Source organism: Mastomys coucha, unplaced genomic scaffold (genome assembly GCF_008632895.1).
Source record: "Mastomys coucha isolate ucsf_1 unplaced genomic scaffold, UCSF_Mcou_1 pScaffold16, whole genome shotgun sequence".
NCBI classification, from domain to species: Eukaryota; Metazoa; Chordata; class Mammalia; order Rodentia; family Muridae; genus Mastomys; species Mastomys coucha.
In genome coordinates this window covers 92,401,614-92,420,635 of record NW_022196898.1, presented here as the reverse complement: position 1 = coordinate 92,420,635, position 19,022 = coordinate 92,401,614, and the positions used below count along the sequence as shown (strand labels likewise).

General features: G+C 42.9%; 1 protein-coding gene across 6 annotated transcripts in view; it reads left to right on the top strand.

The window, feature by feature from the left end:
• Clca2 (chloride channel accessory 2) overlaps positions 1–19,022 on the top strand; it is a 42,675-nt gene that overhangs the window by 19,427 nt on the left and 4,226 nt on the right. For 5 of the 6 annotated variants that reach the window (XM_031375737.1, XM_031375735.1, XM_031375736.1 and 2 more), the window contains 10 exons: positions 1,962–2,070; positions 3,314–3,473; positions 5,809–6,036; positions 6,845–6,931; positions 7,432–7,662; positions 8,916–9,093; positions 9,868–9,974; positions 13,363–13,587; positions 15,420–15,690; positions 17,768–17,938. In XM_031375737.1, the coding sequence (XP_031231597.1) occupies positions 1,962–2,070; positions 3,314–3,473; positions 5,809–6,036; positions 6,845–6,931; positions 7,432–7,662; positions 8,916–9,093; positions 9,868–9,974; positions 13,363–13,587; positions 15,420–15,690; positions 17,768–17,938 (1,767 nt within the window). The remainder of the gene's footprint in view (positions 1–1,961; positions 2,071–3,313; positions 3,474–5,808; positions 6,037–6,844; positions 6,932–7,431; positions 7,663–8,915; positions 9,094–9,867; positions 9,975–13,362; positions 13,588–15,419; positions 15,691–17,767; positions 17,939–19,022) is intronic. The other variant, XM_031375734.1, reaches the window with a different exon arrangement.

Genomic DNA, 19,022 nt, shown 5'->3' with positions numbered 1-19,022 from the left:
AATAGGGTGGACTGTGGAAAAGGGAAGCCATGGCTGGGTTAGGCGAGAAGATGTCGAGGAGCAGCAGACTGAATCCAGGGTGTCTGGCTGTGGTCAGATATGGGCGTCTGGAACTCAGGAGAAAGGTTATGATCACCAGCCTGCAGACTGGCAGACCGTGTGTGAGATCTGAGGAGACATTAGTGAGGACAGATCAGCCAGCCCAAGGCTAGCTCCAATCCACAACTTTCTTTTTGGTTCAATTTTAAATAGAACCAACTAGCTTATCATCTGTGCTTAACAGGAACAGGCGGATCTCTGAATTCTTTTGCAATGTTAAAAGAAAATATGTGCTTGCTGTCTTCTAAGAATTAAGGGTCTGGATTCACGGAATGCTGATTCACGGGATAATCAAAAGGAAACCTGAAGTAAATGACTGGATTGATATGTAAAATAAAAGGCCAGGCTTATGGCCTGCAGAAGATGAAGATGAGCTATCCAGAGATTTTTTTTTTCTTTTAGAATATTGAGACCTGTTTGGAGAACTGTCTCAAGCAGAGAACATAACAAGAGAGAGCTGACTAGAGAGAGATCTCCAGAGAACATAACAAGGGAGAGCTGTCTGGACAGAGATCTCCAGAGAACATAACAAGAGAGAGCTGTCTGGAGATCTCCAGAAAACATAACAAGAGAGAGCTGTCTGGAGAGAGATCTCCAGAGAACATAACAAGAGAGAGCTGTCTGGAGATCTCCAGAGAACATAACAAGAGAGAGCTGTCTGGAGATCTCCAGGGAAGGCTGAGCAGAGATAAAGCAGTCTGTAAAGCTGCAGACATATCTAGAGCAGGACATAGGCCACCAGCTTGGACCCACAATTTGACTTCCAGTCATTTGTTTTCTTCACTCCCAGACATCCCTTCTCTCAGAACCACTCTCCGAGCCAAGGCTGGTCCTTGGCAATGGGATATTTTTATAAAACTTTATAAAAATTGGATTGTCCTCCCTTCTGGGTGGTAACTATGAGGTGTGCGGCTCTCTGAAGCTGCATGTGATTTCATCGATGCCTCTAGATCCATGAGTCAGCCAGCACATACTTTCTCTTGATACTTTCAGCTGTGGCTGTTTGCGCCCAAGATGTAGACATTGCACAATGTGCCACAGCACAAGTCCCTCCAGCGGGTGGTCCCTGAGTTACAGAATCCAAACTAGCTCAGAGAAAAAGGAACGCGTGCTTTGATTTGGGAAGGCTGGTGACCTGGAAACCTTCCAAGGAGAATGGTTAACTTCTGAGTTGAACTTGGAAGGAAATCGAAGATTAGAGAGGACAAGATAAACCTGTGAAGGATTTGATCGTAAGAATGAGAGTTTCCCAGAAGACGGAGGAGGAGGAAGAGGAGGAGGAGGAGGAGGAGGAGAAGGAGGAGGAGAAGGAGGAGGAGGAGGAGGAGGAGGAGAAGGAGGAGGAGCGTGATTAGTAAATTGGATAAAAGAGAATGGAGGATCGAAGCTGGAGAGAGGTCCTGTGATCTCTGGCCCTTCCTCCTTCCCTAGGTTTCAATCATTGCTGTAGACTGGGAGATGGCCTGCAAGAGAGCAACCAGGCTTGGGCACAGGCTAAACTTAGGAAAGCTTTAGTAGATTGCAAGAATATATTTCTCCCCTCTACACTAAGTTCTAAACCAACTGGACTGTGTACATAAAGCTAAGTAAGAACTTGTTAGACAGCGACAGCGAGGGAGAGAATGTGGTACTCCCTGCCACTTCTGTCAAGTGGATGACGTCTAGCGGGCTTGGGAGCAAACATTTTCATGCTCTCCTTCTGTGGTGGTAGGAGATGAGGTAGGAGGGAATGGGCAGGGCAGTGACCCAAACTTCAGCTCCTTGGAAGTATAGTGTGGTGGAGTGATACTGTCTTCCCTGATGAGCAAGGCCTGTTGCTGAGATTTAAGGCACTCAAAAAGCTGAACCTCTCTCTTCTCCAGGCAGAGTGTTTGTCCATGAGTGGGCCCATCTCCGCTGGGGTGTATTTGATGAATATAACAACGACAAGCCGTTCTATGTGAATGGGCGGAATGAGATTCAAGCCACCAGGTCAGTGGTTTCTCTCCTATTTAAAATCACTACTGATTGAATATACTGAATATTTCAAAACCTAGTAGAAAATATTTGAGTGTTTTTTCACAGTAAGTAGCTAGACATAGTGACACATACTTATAAAGTTATAACCCCAGCTCTAGAGAGACAGAGGCAGGAAGACTGTCACAAATTCAAGGTCAGCTTTGTCCACACTGTAAGTTCCAGGCCAGCCAGGGCTACATAGTAAGAGCTTGTCTCAAAAAAATGTAAAAAATAAAATGATAAATTTGAAGGTAGGTATTTTTGTCTTGATTTAATTATTGTATGACATAAAAATGAGTTAACGACAAGCACATATTAGCAAGAAGTAAATTCTTTCATTGTCAATTTTAATTTTTATTGAATTATATAATGGACAAATGTTTATGTGCTTCAAATTTGAGCAGTAAGACATTCTATCCTTTGCCATCTTACTTAGCACTCTCCTCTTCATTTTGCTTGCATGTATCACTTTGAATAACCACCTTGATTAATTTCCTATTTACCTTGTCTCTTCAAGAGAATTCAAATAAACACCAATATATATTTTTCTCATCCCTTTAAAAAATAATTTATAATGTTCCATTGTGTGGTTATGACATAGCTTATCCAATCAGTTCCCTCTAGCAAGGCATGGAGACTAATGGCCACCTTGTGTGGTTGTCAGTATCTCTGCAGCCCATAGCCTCATACACATTCTATGTTATAGTTATGCATAGAAATCCATACATTAAACAACTTTGGAGGATTCAGGGTCACAGGGTGTTCAGCTAATAGATACATATCATCAGTTCCATTTTCATATGGCACCATTTCTCACTTACATAGCAATGTCTGAAACACTTTAATGAAGACAGAATCTTTCCAAAGATCACCATTACAGATTCATTCTCCCTGATGTCCAGTGGAACACTGACTCAGGATGTTGCTGGCCTGGTCCCTCCTCCTCAAGAGCCTTTCCTAGTTTCCCTTCACCTTGTCTCCCTCCGCTTGCTAAAGATATTGCCAATACAAAATGCCTGTCCAAATTCAAGGCTTTAAAGTCAAATGGAGAGACTATATTTCCAAATTAATGTATTTCCTTAAGAGAACATTTAAAAAATTTCATGCATGTCTACTTAGCTATAAATCCTTGAAACGAACTATTAGAAAAGATAATCAAGAAAAAAACCACGTATTTCTCAAGAGACCCAGTTCCTGGTTTCTCATCCACTCTCAGGTGTTCATCTGACATCACAGGCGTTTTTGTGTGTGAAAAGGGCCTTTGCCCCCACGAAGACTGCATTGTTAGCAAGCTTTTTAGAGAAGGATGCACATTCCTCTACAACAGCACCCAGAATGCAACTGGATCGATAATGTTCATGCAGAGTCTACCTTCTGTAAGTACATCCTTGGGACGACAAACTCCTGTAAGCCGCCGCTTCTTCCTCAGGTACACAGATATGGCTAAGTATGTAGAAGGTGGGACTAATAATTGCTGGAAGCCTGCCCCAGCTGGGGAAGGGGCTGAAGTGGGACACAGCTTTGGATGAAGGCTGAAGACTGATGATCCCCGTCTTTACAATCTTACTATTTGTTTCTGGCAACACAACTAAATCCATCTCTTAAAACTTTCTTCCTAAAAATTGTTTGAATCAATTCAAGAATTCTATAAAAATCATTAATTCATCTAATCAGCATTAATTTATGGAAGTTTATCTTTATGTTGGTTTTCAGGAAATCTGCCAATATGGTGGGCCCATGCTCAGGAATCGTTAGACTATGTACTAGTGATAGGAAAGGGATGTCAGTAGTAAGAAGCATTCCTGAGATGAAATCTCCCAAGGTCCTGCAATTCAGAGCTTTCCCATTGCAGCTGAGCAAAGCGGTAGGCCACCTCCAGAAAACTTACTGATGTGTTCTCAGCCTTTCCCTAGATAGCAGTGTCATCAGAGCCTGGGGGCTACAGTTCAGTTAGTTCCTTATCTTATGGATTTAAAAAGCAAACAAACAACTTGTTTCCTCCAGATGATAACAAATAGAGATTGCTTTGAAAAGCAAAGGTCCGCTTCCCAGGGAGAGTGCTCAATAGGATGAGTTTTGAGGCCACAGAACAAGTTGTCATGAGTTGGCCTTTGTTTCATCTCATAGGACGAGCTATGAAGTTTTTGAGAATGAAGGAGAGAATGACTACACTCCTCTCCCCTGACGTTCTCTTTCCTTGGTTTTAAAAAGTCTCAAACTTCAAAACACAGGCAAGCTAGCCCAGGGAGGGAATGGATCCTCAGCTCTGCACCTAAGTCCTGTCAACTAATATTTCATGTTATCTCACAAAAGATGAGTCTGGACAGCCACTTAAAAACTGATATTTAAAAGAGTATTCAGTTAGAGGATCTCTCTCTGGACAGTCTGTTGTCTCTAAGAAAGATGTCACACTTATAGCCAAGCTGTTGCTAGAACCTTGAACTAAGACAGAGCATGCAACCAGAAAGGAGAGAGTTGATAGTCACAGATGTGATGGATCCAGACTTCGTGGCTTCCTTTACTAAGACCTGAAAGCCGTTATCTGTGGGTCTTCTCCCTGCTGTGCCGGGAGTGTGGTGGGCATATTTCTTTATGGAATATTCTCCTTGTCCATGGCTAATCTTTGCTGCTTGCTTTGGAATGTTCTCCCTTCCTCTCTCCCTTCCTTCATTTTGCTAACTTGTTTCTTCAGTCTGGTTTTAGTCAATGGTAGTCATCATTTTCAAGGTGAAGAGGGGTGTCAGTATGTCATGACTTCATCCATTGTTTTTCATTTGTAACTTCTGTATCTGATTCAAACCCAGTTCTAGGTGTTTGACCCATGTTACTTGTGATTAGATACAACTTTTTTCAGTCCTTTGAAAAACATACTCAAACACATATAGTCACAACAAATTTCAAAGTCACCTTGCTGCACTCATGAGATGTAGAAAAAAAAAAAAAGACTAAACCAAGCAGCACAGGTTTGTTTGCTCTGATCCCACCTCACTGAGCCGCTAAGCAAGTGCTTCCCAGCTGCAGTTCATCCTCTGTGTAGCAGTGATGGGGAACTATACATTTCTTTCAAAGTCTGAGCTCCTGTGGCTCTCTTCGTAGAACTCTCTCTCTTCTTCGTAGGACCAGACCACTGAGAGTAAGAACTAAGTAGGCACCACTGCCTTGTATTGCAAGCTGTGCCTTTAAGGGGGGCTGTGCTGGCACAGGTTGATTATCATTAAATGAATTACAGCTAGATTTCCAAATGGAAAAATTGTTTCAGGAAGTAGATTTAAGTAGTTTTGCCCTCATTCTAACCTCACGAAGATCAATATTTGAACTACATCAATACATGTTGACTAATTCATAAAATAAGGTTCAGTGTTAACTTAATGGGATTCCAAAGAATGGGCTGTACAGAATAACATCTCTTAGGGTGTTTCTTTAGCACAATTTTATGGTAGGGGCAGGGGAGTTGTTCTCTTTAAGACTAAGGTTATGTACACAGCCTGTTCTGTTTTCTTAGTTCAACCACATTTTTTTGAGAGATGGCTTTTATGACCACAGGGTGCTACTATTCAAGCAAAAGGTGTCCACATTTATTTGCAAGCTTGCTGTCAGTTTGGAGAAAAGGAAGCATGTGACTTTTCCTTCAACTCTGCCCTTCTCTTACCTGCTGCCTGACTTAAAGGAGAAGTGCGTTTGGTCTGCAAGGGCTGCCTTGTTCCTTTCCAGGTGGTTGAATTCTGTAACGAAGGTACGCACAACCAAGAAGCCCCAAACCTCCAGAACCAAGTGTGCAGCCTCAGAAGCACTTGGGATGTGATCAAAGACTCCTCTGACCTGAACCATAGCCTCCCCGTGCCTGGGGTTGAGCTTCCAGCACCTCCCACGTTCTCCCTCTTGCAGGCTGGCGACCGAGTGGTCTGCTTGGTGATTGATGTGTCCAGGAAGATGGCAGAGGTAAACACTGACTCCAAATGATTGAAAACCCTTCTTCCCACCTCCTCATTAGGTTTTAATTCTTTTTTTTTCTTCAGAGTATGATGGGGTAGGGGCACAAAAGGGTTTTAAAGAATCCAAGATTATCTTATTTTCTTGAGAAATAGGTAGGGCAAACTCAGAAGGAGACCCAAAGATTGAGATGGTAAGATAAATGAAATCTACACATGATCTCTGACCCCATTAGCATCCCCACGTTGGTGCTAAGTGTAACTCTCCCCCCACCCCATCACCATGATGGAGACAAAAACTACTATGTTCCTAATCATCCCCTGCGCTCTGTAAGGAAGGGAACCAGAGCTAAAAAGAAGTAATGTTTTCTGTGCCCACACCAGCTAGGTATCCAACACCAGGGAAATAGGAAGAGAGAATGTGGAACACACACACACACACACACACACACACACACACACACACACACACACACACGAATAAAAGTGTGGCATTTTCAGGAAAACAAATGCAACTGGATATCACCACATTAAAAGAATGAAGTCATAAAAAAATTATAAAAGGCTAAGGGAGAATTCAAAGGTCTATGTTTCATCTACTCATTTTCTTCCCAGCTTGTAAGAGAAATAATATTTGGAGAGAGTCAATAAATTAAGATGCTGTCTAGTTTGAGATGTCCATGTGACATTAAATTGGTGATGTGTCCTGAGAAGTGTGAGGAGGGTGGGGTTGGGGTAACAGTGGGGACAGAGGTCACAGCCGGCTATGAGCAGCTGGTCACTGAGATCCTAAATCCTGCCTCCTTCCCTCCCTTCAGGGCCATCAAAAAAGTGCCTACCTAGTGGGTTCGTTGGCAGCATTGTCACAGTGCTTGATTACTGCCTGCCACATATATATATTGCAGGTAATCCTTAGAGCAACTATAAAAACTGATAAACCTATTATTATGCTCACTCCATAGACAAAGTGTCCAGCCTCAAATGGCCACCACGCCAGGGGACAGACATAGGTGCCGGCAACCGCCACACCTCTATCACCAGATCCCTTTGTAATATCTCCTCTTACTTGGACTGAATTTTTAAAAAATCAGTTCCGTACCTATCTTCCATTGACATCATAGGCTGTTAGATTCTGAGTTGGAGTGAAGGGTGAGGATATGCCGTGTTAACTGTGAATAGCTTGCTGCTCAGCACCCTTTCTTCTGCACACCCCAACACACATTTCTGAGCATATAATTAATTAATTAATTAATTGAAAATTACTCTAGAACTCAAGGAACTGTACAGTGTCTATAAAAAAATGAACAGATTTTTTTGTTGCAAGTTGAATTACTTCATTGTCATTGGCCTACCAATCAAATATCATTTCCTCTCTTTTTTCCCCTCTTTTCTTTTGGGGACCTAGGGAGGTAGACTCCTCAGACTACAACAAGCGGCTGAACTGTACTTGATGCAGGTTGTCGAAGCGCATACTTTTGTGGGCATTGTCACTTTTGATAGCAAAGGAGAAATCCAAGCCCCGCTGCAACAAATTAACAGTGAAAATGACCGGAAGCTGCTGGTTTCGTACCTGCCAACCTCTGTATCCACTGAAGCAGAAGCAAGCATCTGTGCGGGGGTGAAGAAAGGCTTTGAGGTAAGCAAACATCTGTGCAGGGGTGAAGAAAGGCTTTGAGGTAAGCAAACATCTGTGCAGGGGTGAAGAAAGGCTTTGAGTCTGTACAGCGCCCTGAGTTCCAGTTGCCTTTACTATCTTCTCTTTCATTTTGGGTGTCAGGTTTTTGGGACTGAATGGGGTGGGTTTCTTGGCTTTGTTTGTTCATGAAAAGGAGAATGCTCTTACAGCGCAGCCGTAGTGGCCTCAGCCGTAAGAGAGCTGTGATGGATGATGCTTATAGTCAGAGTCCATTTCTTCCAGCCATTGCACTCCCTGGGCCTGACACAGTAACTTATGCCATAATTAATTAGTAACTGCTGATTGGCAGAACAAGTAAATAAGTAAGGACAATGACCATGCCTACGGACTTAAGTATTATGTCCCGAGTCTTTCCAAACTGTCCCCACTTATTCTGAAGTGGCCCCAGATGTGGCAATCACTTCAAGGCAAAATCATCAGTTTTGGTCTCTGCCTACAAACAAACCAGATTTCAAAGATAAGAACAGAGAAGATAAATAAGTCAAACACTTACACGTATGTGTGGACCCACACACAGACACAAACACACAATTAAGACCAGATATGTGCCTCAGAAGTGACAGAGCTGATCTAAACCAGCCTGTGAGGTGCTGTCCACCATCTGACAGACACCAAGACATCAGCTACAACAGTTGTCACCCGCAGACAACAGTTGCTCAGCCCAAGCTGCCCACTGACATCAACTGATTGAAAGGCAGGGTGTGGTGATGTAGCTCAGTGGTAGAGAGCATGCTTAGTGAGCTTGAGACTTTAAGTTCAATCTCAGGTATGAAAACTATCAACAATAGACGAACAAGCAAACAAACATCAAAATAAAACCAAAGCCATGATGCCTGAGTTTCATGTCTTATGATTGTGAGGTCACTGATCTGGTGTGTGGCCTGGCAGTGAAATTCGTAAACAGTGCCATCTAATTCTGAGGTGTAACTAAGGTTGAGAACCACTGCTCTAAGCCATCTTACCATCACTGGCTAGATCTTAGAGGCACCGCTCTCATATAATAATGAACACAATATCTTCGACGAGGCAAAGCGAGGTAAGGAACAACTTGGAGATGGTCATAGAGCACGGGGGACCTTGGAGAGGTAGAGGCAACATGGGGAGCCAATTGTACATGAGAATGAACTCCTCTGTTGAGTCACACAGCTTGAGTTACGTTTCCTTTATAGCAACTGATGGCTCTCTGTGTTCAGGTGGTTGAGAAGCAGAATGGAAGAGCCGATGGCTCTGTCATGATATTAGTGACTAGTGGAGCAGATGAACACATCGCCAACTGCCTGCTCACCACGGTGAGCAGTGGATCCACCATTCACTCCATAGTCCTGGGTTCCTCTGAAGCCAGAAAAGTGGGGGAATTATCACATCTTACAGGTAAAAATCTCCTAAGCAGGCATCTTTCAGAGCATGCCCTTAAGCTGTGAAACCCAGGTTATAGGTATTAATTGGGGGAAAAATAGGAAAGCTTTCTTTTTAAAACATACAAATCATTACTAAACATAACTAATTTTTTCCCCAAATTTTGAATGTTTTCTCTAGAGTTGAAATTTTGTCCATCCAATGAAAACTTTTATTTTTATGATTTGCTAAACTAGCCTGAGAACACATAGTTTTGAAGCTGAAATCATATTGACTAGCTGCAACACATTCTAGAGTAGACACACAAGTAGCATTGTAAGATATACACTGGTCTTTTTTCTAAATGAGTCAAAGAATAAGTTCATCTTCCATCCCATAAAAACTAATGTAACAGACTGACTATTGAGAATTAAGATATATTGGGTTATTTTTTAAAAATAGTGCTCTCAGATTATAAATGCAAACACATAGCTGTGCAACTACTAGCAATTAATCTAAATTATTTAGGAATTCTTTTGGATCTCAGACTACCCAGTAAGGGTTTACTGAGTTCTTCTGCAGTGGGCAGAGTACTAGAGCCTGAGAAAATAGCCATGAATTGACAGTCAAAGTCAGCTCTATAAGACCACATGCCTCATAGTTACATCAGATGTCATTCAAAGTGAGCCAAGCACACCTCCCACTAACTCCCACTAACACTTTCTTATAGACACAGTTTGTCAGAGAAGATTTACTCTTTTATTTTTCTGTATCTATCTTAATAGTCAACGTTCAAATTATGTATTTCAGGAGGTTTAAAGTTCTTCATTCCAGATAAATTTACTTCTAACGGAATGACTGAAGCTTTTGGTAGAATCTCTTCTGGAACAGGAGACATCTTCCAGCAAAGCTTACAGGTCAGGATGTCAGTCTTTCTATATAGAGATGGAGAGTGGGCCAGATGGACTGCACTGTCTGTGTTATCACGATACTTGCCTAGGGAACTCTCTGTGTGCAGAAAGCTCTAAGGAGCTTCTGGGATCCCCAGAACCAAGCCTCACTTTGCCTCATGTCTGCATGGCTCAATTCCAATAGTGATTTTCTGTAATGATTTCAGCTTTCAAGGTCCATGAAAAGACTTCTTTATGGCAGAAAATGGAGCTGGGGTGGGATAGGGTAGAGTAGGGTCAGTTAGGGTAAGGTGGGATGGAGGATGTAGGGATAAGATCCAAAACAAAAGTAAGAAGCTGTGTTTTCATTTCTTCAGTCCATTAACTTTTCCTCAACTACACTCTGGCTGTACCACCATCTTGATAAGGAATATTAATTATTTCATGAAGTTCTAGAAACTTCCAGATCTCTACCCTCCCTCTTGGTGTTTGTGGGTGAGTGCATGGCCCAGGCTAGCCTTGAGCTTCTAGTCCTCCTAGTTCCACCTTCTAACTAAAGGAATCACAGGCATAAGCCACCAGCTTCAGTTTTAAATTGCCTCTCTAATTAGTACTACTTATTTGATTTGGGGCACAAAAGCCTCCTCTTATCAAGTTACTCTTTTTTTAACATGTATTTTTTTTTATTAGATGTTTTCTTTATTTACAATATCTCCTTTCCCAGGTTCCCCTCCCAAAAAATTAAATTAAAATAAAATAAAATAAAATAAAAAGTAAAACAAACCCCTGTTCCTTCCCCACTCTCCCTGCTCACCATCCCACCCACTCCTGCTTCCTGGCCCTGGCATTCCCCCCTACACTGGGGCATAGAACTTTCACAGGGCCAAGGTCCTCTCCTCCCATTGATGACTGACTTGGCCATCCTCTGCTATACACATGCTGCTAGAGCCATGAGTCCCCCCGTTTGTACTCTTTGGTTTAGTCCCTGGGAGCTCTGAAGGTATAGGTTAGTTCATATTGTTGTTTGTCCTAAGGGGCTGCAAACCCTTCAACTCCTTGAGTCCTTTCTCTAGCTCCTTCATTGGGGACCCTGTACTCAGTCCAATGGATGGCTGTGAGCCTCTACTTCTGTATGAGTTGGGTACTGTCAGAGCCTCTCAGGAGACAGCTATCTCAGGCTCCTGTCATCTAGCACTTGCTGGCATCCAAGCTACTTTTAAAGGGGCCGTTTTTTCACTCCATTTGGACACAATTGAATAATGTTTCTAGCAGAATTTCACCTGTAGTTTCCTCACAGATGGCAAGTCAACCAGCCAAGTTATGCTTGGTGTAAACAATGAACCCAGGGAATTATTGCCAGGAAATATTTAACATTGCAGATATATATGCACGGTAAAGATGGTTATAGCCCCCTAACTAGAAGTCAAATGAATGCACCAAGACATATTGTTATCAAGTGATCAAAGGTCAAAGATAAAGCTTCATAAAACATCACAGAAGGGTTTCCCAACTTGGCAGACAGCAGGCGTCTAGGCAGGAGCGATATAGGCCTGGGGAGACAGGCAAGGTGCTACAGAAAAACTCTACCCACCAGTAGTATTCTACTTAGCAAACGTGAGGCTAGCCCGCTAGGCCAGGCTGGCCTTAAACTCTTCATAATCTTCCTGCTTCAGCCTGCTGGATGCTGGGATTACAGACAGACCGCTGTGCTCAGCTAGCCAATTGAATTTTGACAAAAACGTTGAGAACATGCACTAAAGAGAGACAACTTTTTTTCAATAAAAGTTGCTAGAAAGATTGAATATTCCCAGGCAGAAGAATGAAAGTGGCCCAGTATCGTTCACCAGAGTCAAAACCCAAGGCACAGAGATTAACATTGTCCTGGTAAAACCTGACACTGAAGCTACTAGAAGATAATACGGCAGAAATATTTCAGCATTTCAGGATGAACAAGAGAGTCAGGGACAGGAGATAAGATTCCCACAGCATAAAGGCTAAAATGACTAACTGGACAACATTGAACTAGAATGTTACTGAGCAAAGCAAACCATGAGGCCAGCACACACAGAGCCTGTGGAAGGAGGCAGTATTTGAAATCTGTGCTCTGAAAAGCAGCAGACATCCAAAATACCTGAGGAGCTCCAACAACGACAGCAAAGGTGATAATACCCAAACTTCTTTTTTTTTTTGAGACAGGGTTTCTCTGTGTAGTCCTGGCTGTCTTGGAACTCACTCTGTAGATCAGGCTGGCCCCAAACTCAGAAATCCACCTGCTTCTGCCTCCCAAGTGCTGGGATTAAAGGTGTGTGCCACCAATGCCCAGCTACCCCAACTTTTAAACGTGGGCAATAAGCTAGATGTGGCGGTGCCCTCTGTTAATCCGAGCACTGGGGAGATAAAGACAGGAGGATCGATCTGATTTCAAGGCCAGCCTGGTCTACAGAGCAAATTCTAGGATAGTCAGGGCTACACAGAGAAACCCTGTCTGAATAAAAGAAAAACAAACAAACAAGAACAACAACAACAAAAAACAACAGGACAATAAACCCAAGAGTAGACATTATTAAAAAGGAGACATACAAATAGCCAACAGGTGTGTGAAGAGAGGTTTAAAATAGCTAATCACTAGAGAGATAAAGATTAATAGCACAATGAGAGTGTGTTGTTTCCAGAATGGCTGATATAAAAAAGTAAAAGAGTGAACGTTGGTGAGTGTCCACACTATTGGTGAGAGTGTGTGTGCAGCCATTAAAGAGAACACCGTCAAGCTCCCTCGCAAAACAAAAATGCAACCGCCATATAAGTTTTAAATTTCCTTTTTAAATTGCTTATAAAAACTTGTAAAAGCCTCTGGATACCATTAAATAAATTAAAGCCATTTAAACATATTAACAAGCAAAGTCTTCTAGGAGCTCATTCTCATCATGATTGGTCATGTGAAGCCAAAGTTCCTTTTCATCATAGATAATATGAAATCAACTAAATTAATTTTGAGGTGTAATGGTGGGCACTGGCAGTGTAGCCCAATGGTAGAGTATTTACCTAGTGAGCAGAAACTCTTGGTTTAATCCCCAGCATCACAGGAAACAACCAAGTAGATGAATAGTGAAGCCAGACATGGTGGCACACAATTATTACAATTCCTGTATTTAGGGACAGGAGGATAAAGAATTGAAGGCTAGCCTGAGCTATCTGAGATCTTATCACAAACAAACAAAAATAATAATGCATTATACTTGCATTAATTGTAAGAAGATAGGTCTTAACTAGTTATATAATGCACTGTTTTAATTTGATTTAAATATATAGATACAGGTCTGAATTAAATGCCTTTTACCTTTGCCTATTCATATTTTTGTTATAAAAGGAGGAAATGTATATTTACTAGAAACTTTCACATACATCTCTTTAACAGCTTGAAAGCAGGTGCGAAACTGTGCAACCCCAGCACCAACTGTCGAATACGGTAACTGTGGATAGCTCTGTGGGCAATGACACAGTTTTCCTAGTCATGTGGCAGACTGGTGGTGCCCCTGAGATTGTATTATTGGATCCTAGTGGAAGAAAATACAACACTGATGACTTTGTCATCAATCTGGCCTTTCGGACAGCCAGCCTTAAGATTCCAGGAACTGCTAAGGTCAGTGTGACAACCTGTTTATAACTAACTGCTCAGCCATGAGTAGAGCTTGCAAATGAGTCCCAAGCTTAGATGTGGAACACAAAGGAAATGTGCTGACTCATCAAAGCGCCCTGGTTAGGCATAAGCACCAGGCTCTCTCTACTAGAACACATGTGAGGACAGGAAGAAGATGCTCCCTAAGGGATGAGAGGCATCCTCCTGGAAAGACGGGAGACAGTGAAACCTGGTAGTGGGGATGGCATTCTGGACAGCTGAACTCAGTTCTGAACTGAATTCTGGATGTCAGAAAGCTCAAAGACAAAGCGGGGATGCTGGTAATAATAGGATGAATGAACTGGAGAAGTGTGTGTTAAGGAAGGGTGTGAGCAAGATGGAAGGAGAGGTGACCTATGGGCCCTGTAGATAAGCTGCTAGAGCTGCTGAAGGGAGTACAGAGAGTAAGGATAAATCGAGCCCTGGAGGCTGGGAGCCGACACAGGAATCCCTTAGATCTGACGGCTTTATCAAGCGCTCCCCTTCTCAGCCTACTCCCATAGTTTTCTGTTTTAAGTCAGGGTCTTACCCAGGTAGCTCCTTACTGGGTTCCGAGCTGGCGACCTCCAGTCTACCCCTCAGCCCCTTGAGCAGACCTTTCTGAAACCCGCATCTTGCTCCAAACTCTGTGGCACTTTCAAGATGAAATACCAACAGCTATGGCTGCTACTGGACTGTTTGTGTCTGGCTTGTTCTGCCCCAGCTCATACCTTTCTCCAAAATCCCTCCTTCTCTGTTCCTACTGAACCGTCCTGCAAATCCACTGTTGCTTCTCACAGAAGGGCTGGAGATGCTAGGCTACCTCTGTTTTGCTCTCTTGCTCGACTTCTTCTTCTGGATTAGAAGCACCAAAGAGAACGTTTTTTTTTTTATCTGGAGGTTCCTGCCATGTCTGGTGATGCCATCAGTTCAAAGCAAGACAGTGAGAGGTGACTTGGTGCTTGACTCAGACCACCCTGGGAGACAGCAAAGCACACCAGTTCCATGGAGGAAGGCTGCCCAGAGTGTGGTGGCAACGGCAGTCCCCTGGTTGAGTCCCACCTTGGCCCACTGCATTTCTTCCCCCCACCCCCAGGGATTAAACAAGGACAGCAGAAGAGGCCTTAGCTTAGTCCAAAGGGAACACTCTATTACACAAAGTCTTAGTCTTTTTCCCCCAATTTTTTATTTGTATTGTTTCTTCCCCGAAGCTTGTGGAAACAAGAGGATGATATGTAGCAGAATTTATAAAAATTACTCACCATAGACACTGTTCAGTTCTGATCTGTTTATAATAGTAGGTTACATACTCTAGCCCTGTGGGTACTTTTTTGTTCTCTGAAATTTTGCGGGCCTGAGAGGCAGGAAACAAAGGAAGGATATTGGTATATTAGCCCAGGGTGTCGATGGATATCGCAATGGCATTCTTAATTTATATCATTTTGTCAGTTCTAAAAATGAACTAAAGTATTTAATTTTCTTTTGGGTAAAGGAGTCCATATTAATAAAAGTCCTTTGACACTGCACACATTTGCCGTAATGTTCTAAATCTGGAAGTCAAAATGCATCCTCACTGCTCCAAATAAACCCGGATGGATTTGCCTTCTAGATCTGCCTAACAGTCAAAGTGGCTGGCCAGAGGCCATTTATCTAAGAAGGCCTTCCTAACAGTAAAAGTGGCTGGCCAGAGGCCAATTATCTACTAAGAATGCCTTCCTAACATCATTTTGTATTTAAAAAAAAAATGCAGCATCAATGAAGTGCTGACTTTTTTTTTTCTTTTTCACGCTTGACAAAAACAACACCTTATTTTGCAGCATGGGCCCTGGACTTATACTCTGAACAACACCCACCATTCTCCTCAAGCTCTGAAAGTGACAGTGGCCTCCCGGGCCTCCAGCCTGGCCATGTCCCCAGCCACCGTGGAAGCCTTTGTAGAAAGAGACAGCACTCATTTTCCTCAGCCAGTGATAATTTATGCGAATGTGAGGAAGGGCCTGCAACCCATACTCAATGCCACCGTGGTGGCAACAGTTGAGCCGGAGGCTGGAGATCCTGTTGCACTGCAACTTTTGGATGAAGGAGCAGGTGAGGTGGGGTAGCGCGCTGCTGCACTACGATGGGGTTCTAGGTGTTAATAGCAGATCGTGTGTTTGCAGGGGACCCCAGCTACTCAGATGAACCTCCATCAAAGTCTGGTCTCCTTCTTCGGGAACTTGCCAGGTTCCCCACATGCTTCCCCTGAACATGCATCTTTGGGAAGGATGCACAGGAAGTGATCAGGGAGGAAGGGGACATCCACCCACTTCATAGACATAAAACCGAGGCTCAGAGGCACCCAGCTTCAGCACTCTCCTGGTAAAGATCCACAACGTAAATCCAAGTTCCCCGACTTCCTAGACAAGGCTCTGTCCCATTTCCTTCTGCATCAGTGATTAGAAGAGGTGGCTGCAGAGGCTGTAGGGGATGGACAAATCTCTCTTTGCAATTTCTCAACAAAGACAGCCCATCTAAATGCCACTAAATGCCAAAGTTTAGTTTTCTTGCCATCTACAAAAAATGCAATAAAAATCTAAGTCTTTGTGGATAACATGATTACTACATATTTTATGTAAACAGACCTCCAGTTTTCTCACGCTGCAGAACCTCTCCGTAGAGTGGGGACAGCTGGTTTCAGAGCACTTTAATAATAACACAGTGTCACCATTTGGAGCTCGAGGTGTAATGTGAGAACTGGCATGATCTTGAAGATATTACAGGCTGCTTGCCCAGTGTGACAAACTGCCTCAAGAGCACTGTTGTTCTGGGGTCTAGATCTTTCTGCTCTAGGCCACAGACTTGGCCTTGATTCTTGCTGCCCTCTGAGGGTCACGATGAAAGGAAGCCAGCACTGAGTAGGCTCTCAGAATGCATCCTGCAGCGAGGGACAGTGGGCAAATATCATGGCCTGCTAAGTGTTGCTCAGGGAACTCCCTACACTCCACCCGCAGTCAAGTGCGTCCTCCAATGAGGAAATCAATTAGCTCTGCACTGTTTACACGCTACCAACGCTGTTCAACATTTCATATAGGGCTCCCAACCAAAAGCTTCTTTGAAGTTTAATGAAAATTTGTATATGTACACTTGAATTCATATTTTGAAGATACATTTCATTTCAAAAGGGTGAATAAATATGACCATATGGTGATCAATAGTCTTAAGAATGTGCTTTGTTTTTATAGAAACTATTAATAGCTTTTAAGTTGAAAATAGATTGGCTCATAAGGATGGAAGCCTTCAAGGTTCCATTTGTAAGTGTTAAAAGGTTCCATGTTTAAGTGACTTTTAAGTGTTATCACTGAAATAAGCAGAGCCCAGCCATCTTTTGATGAGGCTGGGTGCATTCAGAGTAATACAGTCAGAGGTCCACTTTAGAAGACAAACTTTCAGAAATTAAGCAGTCCCAGGAAGAAATTACGATACCATCATATTTTAAACCTCATGATAATATCAAAAGTAGCTACAATAGCACACACCATATGGAAATGATGTCGCCTGGGTGGTGGTATCTGTGTCCTTCATAGGCCTACAAAGAGACAATCTTCGGCAAACAAGAAGGCCGTTTGGTTCAATTTCAAAGTCTGACACAAGGTTGTTTATTTTAAGCATATTTAAGAACAGTGCAATTTGATAAAAAAAATATTTTCTGGTGATAGTTAACTCAAACAGTGATAATTAACTCAAACACACAGGCCCAGCAAAGCACACATAAATCTCTTGCAGAAACTAAGTAAAGATCAAATGTGACTACGTTGAAACTCTTTGTACAGCACAAGTGGTTGTATCCATAACAAAAGGTTCTCTAAACTGACTGAGAAAAACCGTGCTCAAGATGAAGGTTTGAGGGAGGGTCTGATGTGCTCTCTAGCTACTCAGAAAGCACAAATGTCACTAGGCTACAGAGCACTTCTGCTCTGAGCCATTGAGGTGGATAAAAGGTCTGGCATTGCATCCCTTGAAGGAACACCCCTGGGCTTACCACCTCAGGTTCCCACTGTGCTTCTCTGGGAGCCCAAAGAGCTCCGTGTGCTCTACATGAAGAGGGATTAATGTTTGAATAACTCAATAAATAGTAGCAGTCAACTGTAATAACATGTTAATGCTGAATTTTTGTCTATATACACAGGTGCTGATGTTATAAGAAATGATGGAATTTACTCCAGGTATTTTTCCTCCTTTGCTGTAAGTGGTAGCTATAGCCTGACAGTACATGTGCGTCACTCTCCCAGCATAAGCACCCTAGCCCACTCTGTCCCAGGAAGCCATGCTATGTATGTACCAGGTTACATAACGAACGGTAAGGACCATTTGCACTGCCAATGTGCAAAATACTATTTCATGTATGTGTTGGTGATGCATGTGTGTGTGCAGTAGGCAGACGGAAGTGGATGAGGAGAGAGGATAAAGAAAGGAGGGGGCAGAGAGGAGAGAGAGAGAGAAAGAGAGAGAGAGAGAGAGAGAGAGAGAGAGAGAGAGAGAGAGAGAGAGAAGGAGAGCCAAAGGGGCAGAGGCAGGGTGGAGGGAGGTGGAGAGGAGAGAGAGGACTAAGAGAGGTGTGAATCTCCTCCAAGCCACACTCAGGTCTGTGGTTACTGTTCAGTGGTAGTGTACTAGCCTGGCACGAACTAAGATGCTGTCCCAAGTAACCCCCCTGCCACCCTCCGCCACCCCCTTCAAAACCCCCCCATGATTATACTCCAGCCACTATTAATTGACTGCTTCTACAATCCTTAACAGTTTGTGGTAGAGAATAACACAAAGTCAGTACTTTCTATGGCTTGACCCTCTCATTGTTTTATAATTTATTTTGAATCCTGTTTTGTGGTTATTTACTTGCAATAACTCACACCCAAAGAGGCTCCTTACGATTTGTTTGGTATTGCGTTTCCTATATTTCCTGTGTAGAGGTTTAGGCAGCAGCACAAGTGCAAAGAGTGACACAAACGGCCCCAGTGAGGGAAATGAGTTCCTGGACAAACATGAGCTTGGCTGTTACAGACTCTGAGCTGAGGTTCGCTTCCCTTCCTCATATGAAAGTGCCAAAGAATAGGAGAGGTACATTCGCTTCACAGAAAAATATAGACTAGCTCCCGTTAGGAAGCATTAGCTAAAATAAAACAGAAATCTCATGTACAGTGCTGTATCTAAAAATAATCTCCAAGACCATTTTTAATCATTTTTATTTCTAAAAGTAGAAAAATTTTGAGACTAGCTCTCTCCCCATCCATGGCTTTGGTTTGCTTGGTTTGGTTTAGCATTTTTGTTTTTGTTTATTTGTTTGATGCTGGAAATTATACCCAATGATTTGTGCCTACTGGGCATGTGCTCCCTGGAGGAGCTATTCCCACCTCTCACTGGGCATGTGCTCCCTGGATGAGCTA